At 40.0% G+C, this 20,514-nt stretch overlaps 1 protein-coding gene across 3 annotated transcripts in view; it reads left to right on the top strand.

Annotated features, from left to right (window-relative positions):
• Nucleotides 1-7,467, top strand: part of AIG1 (androgen induced 1) — a 131,366-nt gene extending 123,899 nt beyond the window's left edge. For 2 of the 3 annotated variants that reach the window (XM_042462413.1, XM_042462395.1), the window contains one exon: nucleotides 6,724-6,901. In XM_042462413.1, coding sequence (XP_042318347.1) covers nucleotides 6,724-6,761 — 38 coding nt within the window. In that variant the 3' untranslated portion in view covers nucleotides 6,762-6,901. Of the gene's footprint in view, nucleotides 1-6,723 lie in introns of all 3 variants that reach the window. The other variant, XM_042462404.1, reaches the window with a different exon arrangement.
• The last annotated feature ends 13,047 nt before the right edge of the window (nucleotides 7,468-20,514 follow it).

Genomic DNA, 20,514 nt, shown 5'->3' with positions numbered 1-20,514 from the left:
ACACCCTTATTTTGGATCAATTTTAATCTATGAACTGATTTTAAAAGCAGTTCCATATACAATGCATTAAAATAGTCTAAATAGACAATCTATCTTTGTCCAAGTAGGCCTGCAGCTGGCATATCAGATGAAGCTGCTAACATGAATTTCAGGCCATAGAGATAACTTGATCCTCTGTAAGCAAATTTCTTGGAGCTCTCAGAAATCTATCAGAACTTATTATTTTTATTCATTAGCCTCCGGCATAGGATCATTTCAATAGGTCCTCATCCCTGCAGAAAATAAAGCCACTGATAGCTTAAACTTTGACAGGAAATGATCCAGCCAAGACAAGGTAATGGATCTTAAATCTTCATTTAAGCTGAGAAAACAAAGACAAGATTGTGTCACAGTTTAAGTGTTGGGCCAATGCAGGTTGGCACAAACTCATGGTTGTTACGGCAAGGATGAAGTCCTGAGCTTACCAAGATGAAACAGTTCTGGTACGTAGGTTTCTGTGGGTTTTCTGGGCTATATGGCATGTTCTGGAAGAATTTATTCCTGACGTTTTGCCTGCATCTGTGGTTGGCATCTTCACATAGCCCGAAAAACTCACAGAAAACTATGGACGCCAGCCATAAAAGCCTTCAACTTCACAGTTCTAGTACTCTCATTAAGCCCCCCCCCCCCCCAATAACCGTCCTAGGAGTCTTCCACACCAAGATTTATGACCACTTTCATCAGATCAGATAGGGAAATTGCTGGACACAGGGTGGGATTTACACCAGCAGCATCTCCACTCTGTCCTGTGTTACAATTGAAATCAGTTCCTTATGACAATTAATTACAGCAGCTAGACTGGAAATTTCCAAGCACTGCAGAGGTGCAGAAGAATTAACTTTGGGAAATTGGTTAAACAGGATGGGCTCATTCACACTACACAAATATACACTGTATTCCATTCCATGGTAACATGCTTTGGAATCCTGGAGATTGTAGTCTGGTGAAGCACTAGAACTCTCTGGCTGAGAATTCTAAATGTGTGTGTTGTGTGCCTTCAAGTCAGTTCCCACTTATGGCAACCCTTAGGTGAACCTATCATGGGGTTTTCTAGCCAAGATTTGTTCAGAGGAGGATTTCCATTGCCTTCCCTTTAGACTGAGAGCATGTGACTTGCCCAAGGTCACCCAGCAGGTTTCATGGCTGAGTGGGAATCAAACCCTGGTGTCCAGAATCATAGGTCCAATCCACACTGCAGAAATAATCCAGTTTGGGGCTGCTTTAACTGCCCTGGCTCAATGCTAGGGAATTGGGAGAAATATAGTTTTCTGAGAAATTTAGCTTTATCTGTCAGAGAGCTTTGGTGCCACAATAAAATACAATTCCCTAGCAATGAGACAGGACAGTTAAAGCAGTGTCAAACTGGATTATTTCTGCAGCGTGAATTGGACCTTAGTCCAACACTCAAACTACTACACCATGCTACCTTTGTCTAAAGTACCAATCCCAAGATACCATGGGATGTTGCCATGGCAGTTAAAATGGAATACAGCACTATCATTTTAGTGTGAATGAGCCCTGGCCACTTGCTTTGATGGATAAATCGACATACCAACTGAGATCTATACGTGAAAACATCTGCTGTGACAAATTGATTGATATGTATACCTTTCCATGGTGTCTGCTGGAACAGAATTATCTCCACATGGCCCTTCATCAGCATTTTGAAGTTCTAGAAAGGTCTATTTACTGATGGTGTCAATAATTTATATTTACACACAAATGGAAAGTTGAAATATGGTGCTTAAAATGCTATTTTAGCTGTGTTTATGTTCTTTTTTACAATCATTTTTTTTAAAAAGGTCCTGAGTGCCCAACAACACATAAAGAGTCTTCACTGGTAATCACCCAGACTGGAGCAATACATAGGCTTTATTTTTGTATAAAATGTTATGCAATTATCGTCCAGTTAGTCTGACATCAATACTAGGAAAGATTCTGGAGCAGATCATTAAACAGAGAATCTGTGAACATCTAGAAGCCAATGCCATAATCACAAAAAGTCAACATGGGTTTCAGAGAAACAAGTCATGCCAGACAAATCTAATCTCTTTCTTTGATAAAATTACCAGCTTGGGAGATGAAGGGAATGCTGTGGATATGAAATGAAATGAAATGAAATGAAATTTTATTTATATACCGCCGTTCCCACGATCACGGCGGTTTACAACAGGTAAAATACAATACAATACAGTTTACAAGCAGCATAAAAAACTACATTACAGCATAATACAATACAACAATAAATCCATCCTATACAATCAATAATAAAACAATCTAAAAATACATCAGACAATATACAGCAATGAAAAAAACAGGACGTGTCCCAATCAAACCCTAATGGAAAAAACTAACTAAAGCCCTCTCTGATATAGTATATCTTGATTTCAGTAAGGCCTTTGACAAAGTTCCCCATGACATTCTTGCAAACAAGCTTGTAAAATGTGGGCTAGACAAGGCAACTGTTAAGTGGATTTGTAACTGGTTGACCGGACGAACCCAAAGGGTGCTCAACAATGGCACCTTTTCATCCTGGAGAGAAGTGACCAGTGGGGTCCCACAGGGCTCTGTCCTGGGCCCAGTGCTATTCAACATCTTTATCAATGACCTGGATGACAGAATTGGAAGCATACTTATCAAATTTGCAGATGACACCAAATTAGGAGGAATTGCTAATACTTCAGAGGACAGGATCAACATTCAAAATGACCTGAATAGACTAGAAAGCTGGGCCACAGCAAACAGAATGAACTTCAACAGGGAGAAATGTAAGGTACTGCACTTAGGGCGAAAAAAAATGAAATGCACAGATATAGGATGGGGGACACCTGGCTAAAGGAGACAACATGTGAAAGGGATCTAGGAGTCCAAGTAGACCACAAGTTGAACATGAGTCAACAGTGCGATGCGGCAGCTAACAAGGCCAATGCGATTTTAGGCTGCATCAATAGAAGTATAGTGTCTAGATCAAGGGAAGTAATAGTGCCACTCTATTCTGCTCTGGTCAGGCCCCACCTGGAATATTGTGTCCAGTTCTGGGCGCCACAATTCAAAAAGGACATTGAGAAACTGGAGCGTGTCCAAAGGAGGGCGACTAAAATGGTGAAAGGTCTGGAAACCATGCCCTATGAGGAACGACTTAGGGAGCTGGGGATGTTTAGCCTGGAGAAAAGAAGGTTAAGAGGTGATATGATAGCCCTGTTCAAATATTTGAAGGGATGTCATATTGAGGAGGGAGCAAGCTTGTTTTCTGCTGCTCCAGAGACTAGGACCCGGAACAATGGATGCAAACTGCAGGAAAAGAGATTCCACCTCAATATTAGGAGGAACTTCCTGACAGTAAGGGCTGTTCGACAGTGGAACAAACTCCCTCGGAGTGTCGTGGAGTCTCCTTCCTTGGAGGTCTTCAAGCAGAGGCTGGATGGCCATCTGTCGGGGATGCTTTGATTGTGATTTCCTGCATGATGGGGGGTTGGACTGGATGGCCCCTGTGGTCTCTTCCAACTCTATGATTCTATGATTTTTAAATTTTATTTTGTCCAAGAAAACTGAAGCTGGAAAACAGAGTCTGTTTAGAAATGTAACTTTCAAAAATATTAATAGATAGATTTCTTGATGCTTCTGAGAGGAAGCAAGTCTGTGTAACTGCTGTAAATCAGATGTTCCTTAAAGAGTTTGACAGGTGTACCACATATCACAAAGTTAGTCATTGAGTGCATGCCATCAGATACAGAGGATGAGAGGGAGAGAAGGAGACATTTACAAGGCATTTCTGAAAGCCTCCCCCCCCCCACACACACACACCCTTTGAAAACTACATTCAATAAAACGCCACTGCTGACAAAATAATTTGCAGCTAGTTTTTCCAAGCTAAACCACAAACATGGCAGGCAAAGAAAAATCTTCCCATTCTGCAAGCCAGAGCCGACCCACAGGTCTGATGGATTTGGAATTTCTGCCAGAGTCCTGGATCTATCAACACTCAAATTCTTCTCAGGAAAATAGGATAGAGGCTCTTTTATAAAGACAAATAAAACAGCACCATTTAAAACCACTGGAAAGTTCCCTCCAGCAGAAGAGGACACAAGAGACTAGAACCTGGCAACAGCACAGAATCTAAAGCCAATATATGACTTTCTGGAGTCGTGCCATTGTTTTGTTTTCTTAAACCTTTGACTGGCTATGCAATTATTTTTTGGTTTGTCAGCAACACCCAACCCATTGTTTCCCAACTATTAGCAATGTTCATACCCAATTGTTTCCTTATTATGACCCTCAATAAAGCTTCCACTACCAGATGCCTTTGCCCCTCCCCTGTAATCCTAGCTGAGATGGGTGCATTTTTCATAGGGGCCTGCTGTTAGAACTTAGAGCCAAGCAGTTTTTCCATTCAAACTGTAATATGATTTATGGTCAGGTTTCCTTTACAACCCCTTTCAAAAGATTTCCTCTCATCCCTGCCCACCCCTAGATCCCTGTCCCAATGCAAGATCAGAAATCTTTCCTTGGGATATGCATCCGTATTGGAAACCTCCAAAAGAAACACTTTCTTAAAATTTCTGAGGTGTTTGGCAAGGAGACTTAATCCAAATAAGCTAAACAGACAAAAGAACAAATTTTTTGCCAGGAACTAATAATAGAACCTGGCCCAGGAAAAAGCATCTGCAAGAGCTGAATGTTTTGGTTTCCAGAAAATGCAAGTGAGCACAATCCAGTTAACACCATGATTGTGATTCTGGCACATGAATGATCACAAGTGGGTTCAGCAGAATGGTCATGATGGCTAGTGTATTCTGGGATATGTAGCCCCAAAAAATAACTTCCCCAAGCTTCGAGTAAAATCTCTTATACACACGCACACACCTCGGCTGAGCATATGAACATCCAAGAAGGCAGTTTCGAAGCAAACAAAGTCAGTATTCACTGCCTTCCATATATTCCCTTTCAACCTCATTTAAGGCCCCATTCTCACTAGCCCATTTACTCTAGAGAGAACTGGGCAGATGCGGTTGCTCCCATACCGAATCTTCCTGGGTAGAAGTTCTCACTACCCTTTACCTTGATTGATGCAATTTGCCCCTCTGAAGTTCACATTTGCAGTACCGCTTTAAAATGGAGCCTCCTTTGTTGTCAATCAAATTCACTTCTGCTTTCATCAAAGGTGACATGTTCTACAATCACGAGCCAGTGGAATTGGTTCTTCCCCCCTCCTTTTTTTAAAAAAAGTAGTGACAGTGTGTGCATATTCTGCCAACTTGTCAAATTTTAAAAACCTCCAGGTGTGTGTGTGTGTGTGTTGTGTGTGTGTTGTGTGTATTTGGGTCATTGCAGATTATGGCAACCCTAAAACAACCCCATCCTGTGGTTTTCTTGGCAAGACTGGTTCTGAGGAGATTTGCCATTGCCTTTCCCCTGAGACTGAAAGAATGTGACTCCCCCAAAGTCATGGGTTTCCACATCCTTCCCTCTGAATTCCAGCCTCTAGCATCCCCTTCGCTTCTAGCCCGGCATTTCCTCCTCTTTGGAACCTCTTCCCTTCCTTTCCACCCCATGCCATCATCTTCCCTTCCCTTCCAGCCCAAAGCATGTGCATAATCTGTCACAATAATAATAATAATAATAATAATAATAATAATAATAATAATAATAACAACAACAACAATTCCTCACCTCAGAATGCCATCTCTGCATCCTCTTTCTTTGCTTTCCCTCTGATTGCCACACCAGAATGCCTTACATACACATACACATATGTAGCAAAAGCATTCACACATTGTATCAATTTGCCAGATTTAAAAGGAAACACAAGCATTTGCATATTTTGTCACACACACAAAAATATATTTTTTAAAATAACTTGCAAAGTGACCTGCCATGCCAGCAGCAAGCAAAGGAAAGGGAAATGTAGCACAAGCAGACGCATTCTATCAATATGTATCAACCTGTAGAACAAGCATTTGCATAATCTGTCGAAAATAAAATTACAAAAAAAAAGAGGAAAAGCTGCCTGCGAGAGGGGAGGCATGTTCCGCCCTCTGCCCTCCCTCTGACTTAAATTCCTCCCCTGAACTTGACCCAATCATGATCGGGGCCAAGTTCACATTTGCCGGCAGCAGGGAAGAAACGGGTTTTCCAAAAAGATACGGGAAATAATCCACTTTCGGAAAAACCGCTCTAAGGGAGATTTGCCCTGGATCGGGTGTGCAAGACCCTAATTCTGATGTGTTTAAACAATGGGAACTTCTGATTTTTAATCCGGGTTACAATTCAGTACAAAAGTCTGAATGGCCCCTAATATAAGGAGCCCTGGTGGTTAAATGCCTGTACTGCAGCCATTCACTCAAAACTACAAGGTTGCGAGTTCAAGACCAGCAAAAGGGCACAAGCTCGACTCAGGCTTGCATCCTTCCGAGGTCGCTAAAATGAGTACCCAGACTGTTGGGGGCAAATTAGCTTACTTGCTGTTCACCGCTATGATCTTTGGAATAGCAGTATATAAATAAAACAAATTATTTATTATTATTATTATTATTATTATTATTATTATTATTATTATTATTATTATTGTGTGTGTCTTTCAAGTTACTTAAAGTGTGCTTTCACTGCTTGGGTTGCTGAAAAAGAAGGAAGAAGAAAAATAAAAGGAGATAATTGGCAGTAACTAGTTTTCCTGTTTGTTCTCAGGTATGGAAGAAGGAAAAGAAAAGCCAAAACTGGATTGAACAAAAGAAGAGAGAACAGAAAAGAGGACTTTGCTGCTACATGGAAGGCATCTCTGTGTCAAGAGATGTTGCAAGAGGAAGCTATTTACATGAACAGAACATTTAGGATACTTTTATTATTTCCTTAAAGGTGAATTGATCTGATCACCTCCTCCTACTTCCTGATATCTAAATCTGCCTATGAGACTTTATTTGATGGGTATCTCTATAAGGTTCTTAGCAAATGTCATTATGTTCATCAATATTGTGTTCTTCTGGTGGCAGAATTAATAGGATCTTTTGTAGCTCTGATTTTGAAATAAGATTAGGCAGCCCCAGACTGAACCCATGTGGAAATCATTTGTATTTTCTGACTGTATCATCTGTCACATCATGGATTGGCCACTTTTAGCAAATCAAAGAAAACTGTTGTGTTTTGATTAAGCAGCTGGCAGTGCTGGAGACGATGAGGATGGAATAGAAGATTCAAGGTTAGGAATGCTCCTTGTCGGATGGTACACCTTCAAGATATAGGGGGAAAAGCAGTTTTAAGCACTTTGATGTTATCACTTCTGCTTTATTTTTCATTATTCCCATCCCTCAAAGAAAAATCTGGTATAAACCAAATAAACAGATATTCATAGTTATAAATGGTAAGTATTGCAAGTAAAATGTATGCATATTGTTCCTTACAAGCACATTATTAATAAAGAACAGAATACCCCTGCCTCTCTAACTCTTCTCATCCCGCCCACCCTCCCATTCCCTCTATCACCACCATAACATTGTTTTCACCCATTGTACCCTTTCCTAATCCAATGCCAAGTTTACAGGCAGATTACTGCAATTAATATTTATTTGGCAATCAGTTTGCACCCTGCATTACATGGAGAATACATGGAAGAGGAGTGACATGTAAATTAATGATGGGATGGAATAGATGATCATCAAGTAACAGGATCACAGCGGCAAGGACATGAGCATTTGGGACACATAATATTACACCAGTGCAGTTGTGCACAGCTTTTCCTTCTGCACCCAGTGGAAGGCAGCTTCCAAGCACTAGAGCATGTCTCCAGCATTGACCTGCTGAAAGGCGGGAGTGCCCAAGCAGCATCTGGCTACAGCTCTGCAGCCTGGAGAACCGCCCGGAACAATGGATGCAAGCTACAGGAAAAGAGATTCCACCTCAACATTAGGAGGAACTTCCTGACAGTGAGGGCTATTCGACAGTGAAACACAGTCCCTCAATGGAGAGTGATGGAGTCTCTCTCCTTGGAGGTCTTTAAACAGAGGCCGGATAGTCATCTGTCGGAGATGCTTTGATTGAGAGTTCCTGCATGGCAGAAGGGGGTTGGACTGGATGGCCCTTGGGGTCTCTTCCAACTCTATGATTCTGTGTCACTATTCCTGGCCTTGTGAGCACATATACTTATTGTAAGTCCAGGAGAACAAGAGCTGTTCTCTTCTTCTAGCTGCAGAACTAGCACATTGCTGCCCATTCATCCTCAGCCACTATATGACTAAGAAAGGCATGTTCAGAAGCTGTCCTCCATGAGATAGAACAATACACAGGGAGGTACTCAATACCTTCTTCCAGAATACATTCAAAATGACATGCATGAGTGTAACTCCACGTTACACTATCATTTTTCACCAGTAGAATTCTAGTCTACCTGCATACAGAGATGCCACTCAAGCAATAGGCAATCTGGGAAATGTGTCCCCAAAGTCCTTTTTGATGTGACAGAAGAGAAATGGCTGAGTTCCACAGTCTTAAGGACCACTCTGGTTTCCAAACAGTGGCCAGAGACTGAAAATGGTCTGCATCCATGTCATAGTCATAGATTGTATGTGTACCACATGAATACAGTCCTCTACATTTGCAACATTAACTTTTGCAGATTTGATAATTTGTGGATTTGGAAGGCCTAGAGATTCTCTAGGAATCTCTAGGCCTTCCAGTGCAACTCTGCCATAGAGTTGCACTGGAGGACCTAGAGATTACTAGAGAAAACACTTCTCTAGACATTTAAAGGTACTGCAGCACGATTCTATAGTCAACTTCTGGCAGTTGTTGACTATAGAGTTGTGCTGGAGGACCTAGATATTCCTAGAAAGGTGTTTGATCAGGTAAATGTTAAGTGTTTTTTTAAATTCATGATTTCCCATTTTCACAGGGATCCTGTGCCCCTAATCACTGTGAATGTGGAGGGTCCCCTGTATTTACATATTTTGGAAATAATCAGAAACAAAGATACCACATTAAATTGGATTGTGCTATCAATAGTTTTCTAGGTAGCACAATGGGTAGCCTGTGGCCTGAACAAGGAAGAGCAAGTACCTCTTCCACCCTTCATTTCAACAATTGGTAGGCAGTGCTGTGGGACCATAAAAGTATGGAAAACTGTTTTTCAGGTCTCTTCCAGTCTGTGGAAATAAAAATATTTATCCATTTCCATCACAGGAGAAATTGACAGCTATCCATACCTACTCATTCAGTCCATATCGCCACACTCCTACACATCCTGTCTAAGCTTGATCCTGGGTAAGTGGGTGTAGGATTGCAGTTGATGACATAAGCTACTGGAGCAGAAATAAGCAAAATTGAGGCTGTGTCTATATCTAGAAAACTCTTATATGACTCGTGTGTGTGTGTAAAAACTGTTACCACACCTTGCATACCCTGCATTATTTTGGAGTACAAGTATTTTGTTATATTTTATTATAATAACAGTTACAGAGAGGCCAAAGAGCATGGACTAGAAAAGTCAGATGACTTTTCAGTGAATTTCTGCCCTGAGGGCACATGGAAAGGACTGCTGTAACTTTATGGCTGTGAATATAGCTGTTTCCCCACCCGCTGCTTTGTGCATTTCCTCTTGAAGGTCACAGACAAAAGTTTGTCAACCTAAAGCATTAAGCCAATCTTTCTGCTAGCTCCCATGGTATTTTCCCATCGCTGATCCTCTCTCAGACTCCCTGGGATTGTCCTAATCTTATTCCTGCTTGATTAAATCAATGTCACTGCCATCAGCCAAAAATATTCCTTTTGTAACTCTGAAGTTAAAACCATCAGCTAGGTTGGAATCCCATTGTTTCTGGGATTCCTGAAAAATTAACTCAAACTGCCTAAACTCAAGTTTGGCCCATAAATACCCTTGGTTGAGCACTCCTATTTCAGTAGGAGTCACGCAGGCATACTGTCAGATTCCAGCCAAAACCTCTCAGATTGCTCGCTGAATTCACTCCCAAGTAGTGATCTGAGTCCAATCCACTCTGCATTTGTTCCCCAGATAGAAGCCTGGCTTCTGGAATTGGGAAGCATTGCCTACTACAATCCATTAATTTACTATCCACTACCATCTCTTTATATACCTTAGTTCATGTGTGTGTGTGTAAGTGCTTCATGTGAATGTTGACATCCCTCATGTTGTTCAGATAATAAAATTGAGTTGTACTTAGTACTCTAGATTTCTAGTTTTTTGGAACCAGTAAACATAGACTGAAAAATCCCAGCTAAGGCCTCACGCTGCTCCTTATTGAGCTAAATTAAGTTCCCCATTGAATTCAATTGTGGATGCCCTCCTGGGACCATTTACAATTTAGGTAACAAGATAGTCTTCTAGATACAGAGACAACCATACACATACACACACACACATATACACTTGCAGCAAAGAGCCTAAAAGGCTTCAATTTAGACACATATCTCTATCAGGAAATATTTATAGACAATGTGCAAAGTTTAGTGCAAGGTTTTTAAACACTTCAGTGGTGCAATGTAAATTAAAGTTTCACTGTCAACAATGTGAAGCCCAGACTGGTCAAAATAAGAGCCCCCAGTTTTGTTAATAATCTTAAGAGTGCTTTCATGTGGCAAGGCTTTCATAATGCATTGTTCACTGTTGGAACTTCCATGTCTGCAGTCTAAGTGTGTTTCTCATTGACCTTTTTATTCATTAAACACTGGATGCTGACCTTTGTCTGTACTTTGCTCTACTCACTACACAAATGGTAAATATTAAAAGGGAAAGAACAGAAGGATCCACATTTTTCCTTTCAGAAGCAGCTGGTAGAGTTGGGTGATGTTCACTTAGCGCACTCTTGGGTCCCTTTCTTCAGTTACCTTTCTGCTCTGTATTATATCCAGTGCCATACCTTTGGAGATGAGAAATTTGCTGGGTGGAAGCTGTTTTGCATTACTGTTCTGCTACATGACCACTGTGCAAATGGAGTGCTGGAGTGGATAGGTTTCTGGACTGATACAGCACAACATGAGAGGTATTCCATTGCTAGGAATATAATATCAAAAGTATTCGGCCACAGGAGAAGAATTAGAGCTGCTTTCTATGCAAAGTTGACCCTGATTTCTAGAAAAGGTGATGCTGGCATGGATAGGAGCTACAGTGTCACATGTGTCCTAGAGTTCTGGTCTCACTGTTGTATCATGGAAATAAATTGGGGAGGAATTCTGAGACTAGTGTTCATATTTATTTTATTTATTTCAAAGATTTATATCTCACCTTTCTCCCACGATGGCATTTAAACCAGTAAGTGAGCTGCTGCTCCCTGGTGAGCTTCCAGAAGTAAAAAAACAATTGTAGCCAATGGACATAACTATGGGGACAGTCCCTGGCACTCTGAAAAAAATACCTGCCGGTTCACCATGTCAGATAGCTTGAGAAGCAAATGCACAACTTATTAAAGCGCTGAAGACTAAAATTCATTTTAATGATATTTGGCAACCCCGTACTCTCCAACTATCCTGATTTGGCAGGAAGAGTGCCAATTAATCCTCTTGTCCTACTTTTTCAGCTGCTTTTTAAAATGTTCCTGATCATCGCTTCCTCTCACTCTCTCTGTTTGTCCTCAGCTTATTTCAATTGCTGTAACAAAATTTAAAGCCGATTACTCCAGTCCTTAACCCGTGGTATGTGTGCAATCGGGGGGAAAGATTATCACAACCATCATTTGGTATTAATGGAAACAGCCCTTAGTACCAAGTGGCGAGTTCATTACTCTTTATGGACGGGAGAAGAACACGATAAGCATGCAAGTGTGTGCTAATCTTCCCCCCAATCACACAAATACCACTGGTTTAGGACAGGATAAGGACATAGTTTTTTGTGGGTTTTTCGGGCTACGTGGCCATGTTCTAGAAGAGTTTGTCCCTGAGAATGCAGCTTTCTCTGCAGATGCCAGCCACAGATGCTGGCGAAATGTCAGGAACAAACTCTTCTAGAACATGGCCACATAGCCCGAAAAAACCCACAAAAAACTATGGATGCCAGCCATGAAAGCCTTCAACTTCACACAGGATAAGAACACTTTGCTCCTCTGTCTGATAATCTCCATTATCCTTGTTTAATCCATTGCTAAGGACCATTCTTCTTTGGAGATTTTCCTATTGGCAGGAGCAAAGTCTGTATCCAAGCAATTAAAATGGCAGTCTGCACATTACCAGTCTACAATACAATGTCCATCTTTGAAAAACTACCCTCTCTGTTATTCAAGGCCAATGGAACCAATGACAAATAGTTCTGGTTGAAACAGTATTCCCTACATGCAGGATTAATGTGATGTACTTTATTAATAACCACAGCAGTTAATGATCTGGTGGGACACTAGCTGTAGAGCTATGAGTAACTTGAAAGGTAGTTGCTACCATTGGGGGCAAGCCTACCATTAGTTCCCTCAGGCAAGAGAAGCTTGAAGCTGGCAGCAAAATGTTGGAGAGAGTTGTGTACCACACAGTGTGCCCTTCTCCCCTTAAGCTAAGCCTTTTCTGACACGGGTTCATGTCTCATTGTCAGTATCAAAGAAGCCTTATATATTTTTTTGCAAGTTCTGTGTCTCTCTCTGTCTCTGTCCATATAACACAAGTAAGCAAGCTGGTCATAGCAAGGCATAATGTAGTATGTTTTGCAAATGACATTTTTTGTGATTCCATTTTACAAATTTCTGTATAATAGATTATCTTTACTCTCACCTCTCCATATGCAAACTACCTTGTCAAATGGTTCGTTAGTTATGTGTTCCCTTTTTCCCTTTTGGGAAGAGTTGAGTTGTGGATATTGTGGAACGTTTCAGAAGTTACAGGAGTTGCCTCAGAAGTTATTTTCTTCTGGTTCTTTCCATGTATGTACCTGTCATTTTTAAGGGTCTACTACTTATAAACTGGGCTGATGGCACATCTTCCTTTCCCTGTTTATGGCCTTTTAAGCATTACGCTATCCTTGAGCTATCAGGTGAATGCATGGAAAAGTACTTCTTGCAAAACGAGTAACATTTAAATGGCATCGGTACTATAGCACAGGATTGTCTGAAGTTCTTCTCCCTCCTTTGAAACAAGTAACTAACTGAATGTCCATGGAAATAGAAATATTAATAATTATTTATTAAACTAACCCCTCTCATGTGCTTCCTTCATTTCTCTGTGATGGAATGCGACCTTTCGGCCCTGTCTTCCCTAGTTTTCTCTCAAATGGTCATTCTGCCCTGTGTCACCTGTATTGACTCTTAGATTGTAAGCTCCTCACAGCAAGAACCTGTCCTCTTACACATCGTAAAGCACAGTGCACACTGATGGCAACATATTTAAATAAAAATAATAATATATGCCATAGATTTGATGGTTGAATATTTCAGTGCAGGTTTAATACCCTTGTCATGACTCTAATATTGCTTGTTTGTGTGTTGTGAGCCTTCAAGTCATTTCTGACTTATGGTGACCCTAAGGTAAACCTATCATATGGTTTTCTTGGTGAGATTTGTTCAGAGGAGGTTTGCCATTGCCTTCTCCTGAGGCTGAGAGAGTGTGATTTGCCCAAGGTCACCCAGTAAATTTCATGGCTGAGCGTGAATTGAACCCTGGTCTCCAGAGTCATAATCCAACCACAAACCACTACACCACTTATGTTACTTACTCATAATGAATACACACCTTTACTACATCAATGCAATAACATGTATTTTGTCTCCAGAGTCAACCTATGTGGTGGAAGGGAAGAGTTTGATGTGGACTGGAAGTAGAACAAGGTTGTCCATAGCACTGGCTGCAAAATCTATTTGGTAGTGCAGTTCTGCACCTTCCAAAAGTTTGTATTTCCCCGCAATGACTAAGAGGGTAAATGTGCAGATAAATACATAAAGGTTTGTACAGTGCCTATAAAAATAATTTTAAAAGGCAGAATGCTTTCCTTAAACATGGGAACAGAGGGAAGCTGATAGAGCGAGTCAGCATGTATGTGTATGATTTCAGTTGTAAAGTTGGACTCAGGATACAGCTGAAAGACATCCAGTAGGTTCTCTTTTCATGTTGTTTCTGCTGTAGTGATTTGACTACTTTGAGTGTTGGACTACAATTCTGGAGACCAGGATACAATTTCCCACTTGATCATGTAATCCACTTGGTGACCTTGGGCAAGACACATACTCTCAGCCACAGGGGAAAGCAATGACAAAACCTTTGAATAAATCTTACTAACAAAATCCCAGCCTTAGAGTTGGCATAAGTCAGAAATGACTTAAAGTCACACAACGACAATAACTTCACCTTTAATAAACATTTGCACCACAGAGCTTTTACACCAGCCTTGAGATAAGAAGGTATGAGACGGAAGAGGGCACAAAACTGAAGTAAACTGCAAATGCACAAAACCAAGCTTGCTGTTTAAAGATAATTATAATGTCAGGCTTGACTCACATCTGCAGTTGTTTGTCCTAGGAGATGAACTGGGTTTTAATGACAGTATTACAATTCATGCAGTCATCAGAGTATTGATCTGATAATGTGAACTGCCCCTTCTGTAACAGTATGACAAAGGATTTGATGTGAAAAGCCCTGAATGTGCAACTCAAGTACCTGACAATTCAGGAGGAAGGTTTTTTTTCTATGTTCAACACATTTTAATTCATTTAAACACTGTACACATAATTTGGTGTGAATATATATTTATTTATTGCCATTGATTTTACAGATGTTTATATTAGGGGGAAAATTGAAAGGCATCGTCCATATTTAGTTGCAATGTTTATCCAACTGAATTGTCTGTCGCATCTTGTTCCAATACCTGCTGTTTCAGCACATTCTCGCATTATGGGAGAAATATAAGAATTCAGCTTTATAACTAAAGCTTGTGCATCTCTGGTCAGCATCCTGTACTCTCCTGCTGCCATCTAGCCAAAACAATGTAAAATATTTCTTATTCCCTGCCTTTCATTGGGATTATTCAGGGGGAAAAATGTTATCTTGTACAGAACTGACATTTTGCAACCATACATAAAATGTGCAGTTTCAGGGGAGGAAATGAGTAGTTCCTAAAGAATTTCTGTGCAATTCAAAAATTCAAGTTATGCAAAAGATACATTATGCAAAAGCTGATTGATCTGAGTCATCCAAAAGGCAACTGATAACAATGTAAAAGATGACATGCATAGTCCAGGTTCCTTTGAAACCACAGATCCTGAGTAGCCCATTTCCCCCTTCTCCCTTGCCAAAACAAATTTTGTGTAGATTTCATAGCTATTCCTCACAGAGTTTTCACATTTAAAAAAAAATGATGGAAATCATTCTAGATTATAGGTTTGGGAAAGGATTTTGTCATATTAAGTAGAATTGTGATGCAGGAAAGGATATTTTTGGACCAACGTTATAGGAAATACTTTGGGTCTAAAAGTATAATTAGAACATAGCAGCTGGACCCCAGTGAAGAAAGCCCCAGTAAAGCTATATAAATGTCTTGTCAAATGTAACAAATCTGTTGTGCTTCAAGAAGAGGGAAATCTCTTGGCCAGATTTATCAGTGTAATGAGAGGTCTACAACATATTCACCTCAGAGAAGCACTTGGGAAGTCAGAGTTCTCAGCAGCCACAAGAACATTCTTCATTCTCTGGGAACATGCTCTCCATCTTTATACACGTAACAAGTCAGAAATTTACACCAAACACAAACTTGCCTTTACTTTTTTTTAAAAAAAATTGAACTCCCATACCCATTTTTTACTTTACAAAATAAGCTTTGATTAAAACGTTTCATGCATGTGGAAATGCAGATTTAGCTCCTGCTAAAAGATGTAAAATTTTTCCTTGCTTTGGATCAGCCCTCCTTGAAAGCCCTACTCACCTACTCTTGTTGATATTATGTTATCGTGTTGATGTTTGTCCTGTTTTGCCCCAAATTTGAGGCAGTGTGGCACGGGGCAAGATCCAATTTTGGAAGAAATGGGGGCTATAGTGAGGGCTGAGAGCCAGTGTGGTGTAGTAGGTTCACGCATGTGGAAATGCAGATTAACAGCTCCCACTCAAAGTTCTAAAATTTCTCCTTCATTTGAATTGGCCTTCCTTTTCATTGACTTGTATGGAGTTTAAGCATAACACTCCTCTCTGCGTTAGTGTTCTCACATTCTCAATTTTGTGTGCTTTCTCCCAGTCTCTGTAGATTTCTAAATATCATGGAAAGGGAGTCAATGCAGTACAACAAGGACACACAGACAAAGAAAATGCATGTCTGTGTTCTGTCAGTTCATGTGTTTTGTGCAAATTATACTCGCACCACTCTGAAGCCCAAATTTTCCTTTTACAAAACCTTCAAGTCTATATACAATAGAATGTCACTATTTTCTGGTAGGTCTTTTCTTCTAGGGATTTTTACTTACACTATTCAGTTCCAATGACTGTGCATACAAATAATGTAAAGTAGTTTTTCAGTCTATGCATTTGCTGAGAGAGGGATAAAGGACTGCCAGTGTTCCAGTGGGACAAAAATGAACCCATCTGAATACAGAAGAGAATATTTCTGGGATAATATACTGATAAGAAAGGATCAAAATGTCTACATTGTATTTGCTCTTGCATTTGCACCTGCAGTTGTTGAGAGTCTGCAAATCAGTGAGCTTAAATGTGTGCCTTTTTGGCTGCACATTCTCCATTATGGATGTCAGAAGAACAACGTTGCTATGGTAGTTCCTTTGACTTTTTTTGAATATGAAATTAATGAGAAAGCAAGGCATGTTCTGTGAAAAATAAATGATATAGTTAGGACATAACCCAGCTAAAGTTATTCATACTAAGGGTACAGTGCAATGCTGGGACTTACTACTGAATAGACTGCAAGTGTTTGGGGTTTTTTTTTTTTTCTCTCTCCCTCTGTGGGGTTCAAAATGCAGCTCATATGAAAACCCAAGTAATAACATACTGGTGCTGTTTTTGAGAAAGAAAACCAGCTCTTTAGGAGAAAGATTTGGAGCATAAAAGTGGAGAGGAGTGATGCCTAATGTATTCACTTGACATATCTCTGCTCCAGATTGTCCCACGTTGTCCTCTTTCCCTGTGGGTTTCCAGCTCTGATACACATAAAGAAAGCCACTTGGAGAGGATCATTATAGTTGTAGAAACTGAAAGGACAAGAGAAAAGGCCTTCTCAGTAGCTGTTCTTAGGAACTCCCTTCCTAGAAAGGTTTGAATTTTTTCCACCAGCAGACAAGGGTTTTTTATTATTATTATTCTGACAGGCTTTTGAGAACTGACGAGTCAAAACCAGGCAGGGGATTAAAAGGGTACTATACTGTTTTTACTATAATATTTTAAATTGCTTTTATCCTTTTATTTATTTTTTTAAATTGTTTTTAAGTGTTATTGGTTGTTTGATTCTACAGTTGGCCCTTCTTATACACTGATTTTTTATACATGGATTCAAGCATCCATGGTTTGAAAATGTTCCAAAAAACTATAAATTTACCTTGATTTTCCATTTTTTATAAGAGACACCATTTTGCTATGTCATTATGTTTAATGGGACTTGAGCATACACGGATTTTGTTATACACAGGGGATCTTGGAACCAAACCCCAGCATACAACAAGGGTCCACTGTATTTTATTGTTCCTTGTTTTCATTGTGTTGTGTTTTATTTTATTGTTTATCTGTTTTAACTAAATTGTGGCTAGAATCCTGTCAAGGACTTTCATCTTCATAAGTAGACTTACGTCTATGGAAATTAGAGTTGGGCAGTTCCATAATGTCCATATCCATTAAGGGGCTTCTGTTACGTTACTACCCAGGAGAGTCAACAAAGTGACCAATGCTCAATGATCCAGATGCACGTGTCCCAATGCACATCAGGACACTCTTGCCAGTGTCTTGTTACACATCTTTACAATTCACTAACAGAATATCTTTGTGCCTCTGCTACATCGCTAAGTATACATAAAAGCATGTAAGGTAGACCATGATAGGGGATTTTGCCCTGTATTTTAATTTGTAAAGTTCATTAAGTCCCAGTTTAGGGGAAAGGGCCTAGTATAAATAAAAGTGAAAAATAAAAATAGGTAGGGAGAAGATAAAGTACTCCTTCATCCTTGGTACTTCAGTACTTTAAATTCCAATCTACATACAGTACAGTGGGCCTTGGTATCCACTAGGGTTTGCTTCCAGGAACCCCCATGGATAGCAAAATCTGTGGATGCTCAGGTCCCATTAAATACAGTGGCAAAGTAAAATGGTGTTCCTTATATAAAATGGCAAAATCAAGGTGTGCTATTTGGAATTTATACTTTTTGGGAACATTTTCAAACTGTGGATGATTGAATCCATGGATAAAAAAATCAGTGGATAATATGAGTAGCTTCCAACAGGCAGGTCAAAGGAAGATAGCTCCTCTGCCGTTGCCATATGCATCATTCCACAATTGAACTTGTACACAATCAGTCCCTTGCTGTTCTTGTTTACTTCCTTTGAGTTGGTGCTCTGTGGATGAGACATCTCCAAGACTCCCTGTCCTCCACTGCTCTGCTTAGGTCCTGCAGATTCAGGCCCATGACTGCCCTGACTGAGTCTAGCCATCTGGTGTGTAATCTTCCTCTCTTTACCCTCAGCCTTTCCCAGCATTCCTTGCATTATGTGGCCAAAATATGATAGCCTCAGTTTCATCATCTTGGCTTTCAGGGAGAGTTCAGGCTTGATCTGTTCTAGCCTATGTTTGTCTTTTTGTATCCTCAGCACTCTTTTCCAGTACCACATCTCAAATGAGTTCATTTTCTTTCTGTCTGTTTTCTTCACTGTCCAGCTTTCACATCCTTACAGGGTGATGGGGAATACAATGGATTGAACTATTCTAACTTTAGTGCTCTGTTGTATATCTTTATTTTTTTAGGATCTAGTCTAGTTTTTTCATGGCTGCCTTTCCCATTGCTTGTCTTATTTCTTAACTGCAGTCTCCATTCTGATCAATGTTTGATCCAAGGTATGGGAAATCTTTAATTATTTCAATCCTTCACCAATTAGAATTTATGACGATCCCCATCTGAAGAAATCTTGCCAAGAACACTCCCCATATAGGTTCACCTTTGGGTCGCCATAGGTAGTAAAAGATTTGAATGTACACATCAATTTCTTTAAAAGGAGCTTTACCCAATGTCACTTCCTTGAGGATGATGAATCAAATCAGTACCAGAAATTGTGTTTAAATATGGACAAAGTCCTAGTTAATCCAGTGGGATTTATTTCTAAGTAATCAATCAGAGGATTGAACTGTGGTTCGTGCTTTGACCAGTGATGAGTGTAAATTAGGGTTGCCATAAGTCTGGACTTCCAAACCGGGACAAATGTAGGACAACATTTTCAAATGTATGACGCATTTTTTTTAAATGCAGGACACACGAAAAAATTTGATGATTTTTAAAAAAATGTTAATATAAATGCATGTTTATACACTTAAAAAAATTCATTTTAAAAATGCACTTTAAAATGCACTTTAAAAATACACTTTAAAAGTGCACTTTAAAAAATACACTTTAAAAATACATACAGTATTGGGAATGGGCACCCACCTCTTCCTCCTCCTCATTGGCAGGAGCGGCCATGCACAGCGCAACTTGGCTGCAGCAAATGCAGCCGCTATAGCCTCCCGCAGCGGCAGCTGACCGGGGCAAACCCGGATCAGTTAACAAACTGGGACAGGACGACCCTGCCCGGTTCAAAAGCGGGATTGTCCTGTCCCCAGGCAGGATATGGCAACCCTAGTGTAAATGTAACTTCTGCTAGTTCATTTGCATCACAAATATCTTTCACCCTATGCCTTCATAATAAGCAGACATATATACAACATGAACGAACTATTTCAGAAGCCTGTTATTATCATAATTTGACTATTAAATGCTATTAGTTTTGAACTTATGCAGATTCTAGCATTATGATGCTAGAGTTGTATGATAGTACAAACACACAGAAGAGTGCCATCTGTAACAATATTTGCATCTTAGAGGCCTTTAAAGTGAAAATTTCTCTCATCCTTTTATGAGCCGTGCCAATGAATTTTGGACATCACTAAGAATATATATATATGTTTATGTTTCTTTTTGCCTCACCAGCAGGATCTAATCTCTCACACAGAGTAAAATGGAGTGGACAAAGCATATATTTCTGTGTAGCAGTTTATTTTGAGGAACAGCCTTCAACGAATATCATTTTAACAAAAGAGACCTGCTTTTAATGCAGGGGTAGGCCAAATGAAGACTTCCAGATGTTGCTGGAGTGCAGCTCCCAGTACTCCTCAACACAGGATGTGCTGATAAGGGTTGATGGGAGCTGCAGTTCAATCAACAACCAGAGGGCTGCACTTTGCCCAGTCCTGGTATAAATACAAAGCAGGCCTCCTTTTTAAACTGACATATGTTGGAGACTCTGCCTTAAAACAAAATGCCACAGAGAGTAGACATGTACAATCATACCCTCCAACTGTCCCAATTTGGCAGTTAATCTTCTACCTTTTCT

The sequence above is a fragment of the Sceloporus undulatus genome, chromosome 1 (assembly GCF_019175285.1).
Source record: "Sceloporus undulatus isolate JIND9_A2432 ecotype Alabama chromosome 1, SceUnd_v1.1, whole genome shotgun sequence".
NCBI classification, from domain to species: domain Eukaryota; kingdom Metazoa; phylum Chordata; class Lepidosauria; order Squamata; family Phrynosomatidae; genus Sceloporus; species Sceloporus undulatus.
This window is presented reverse-complemented; position numbering and strand designations above follow the sequence as displayed.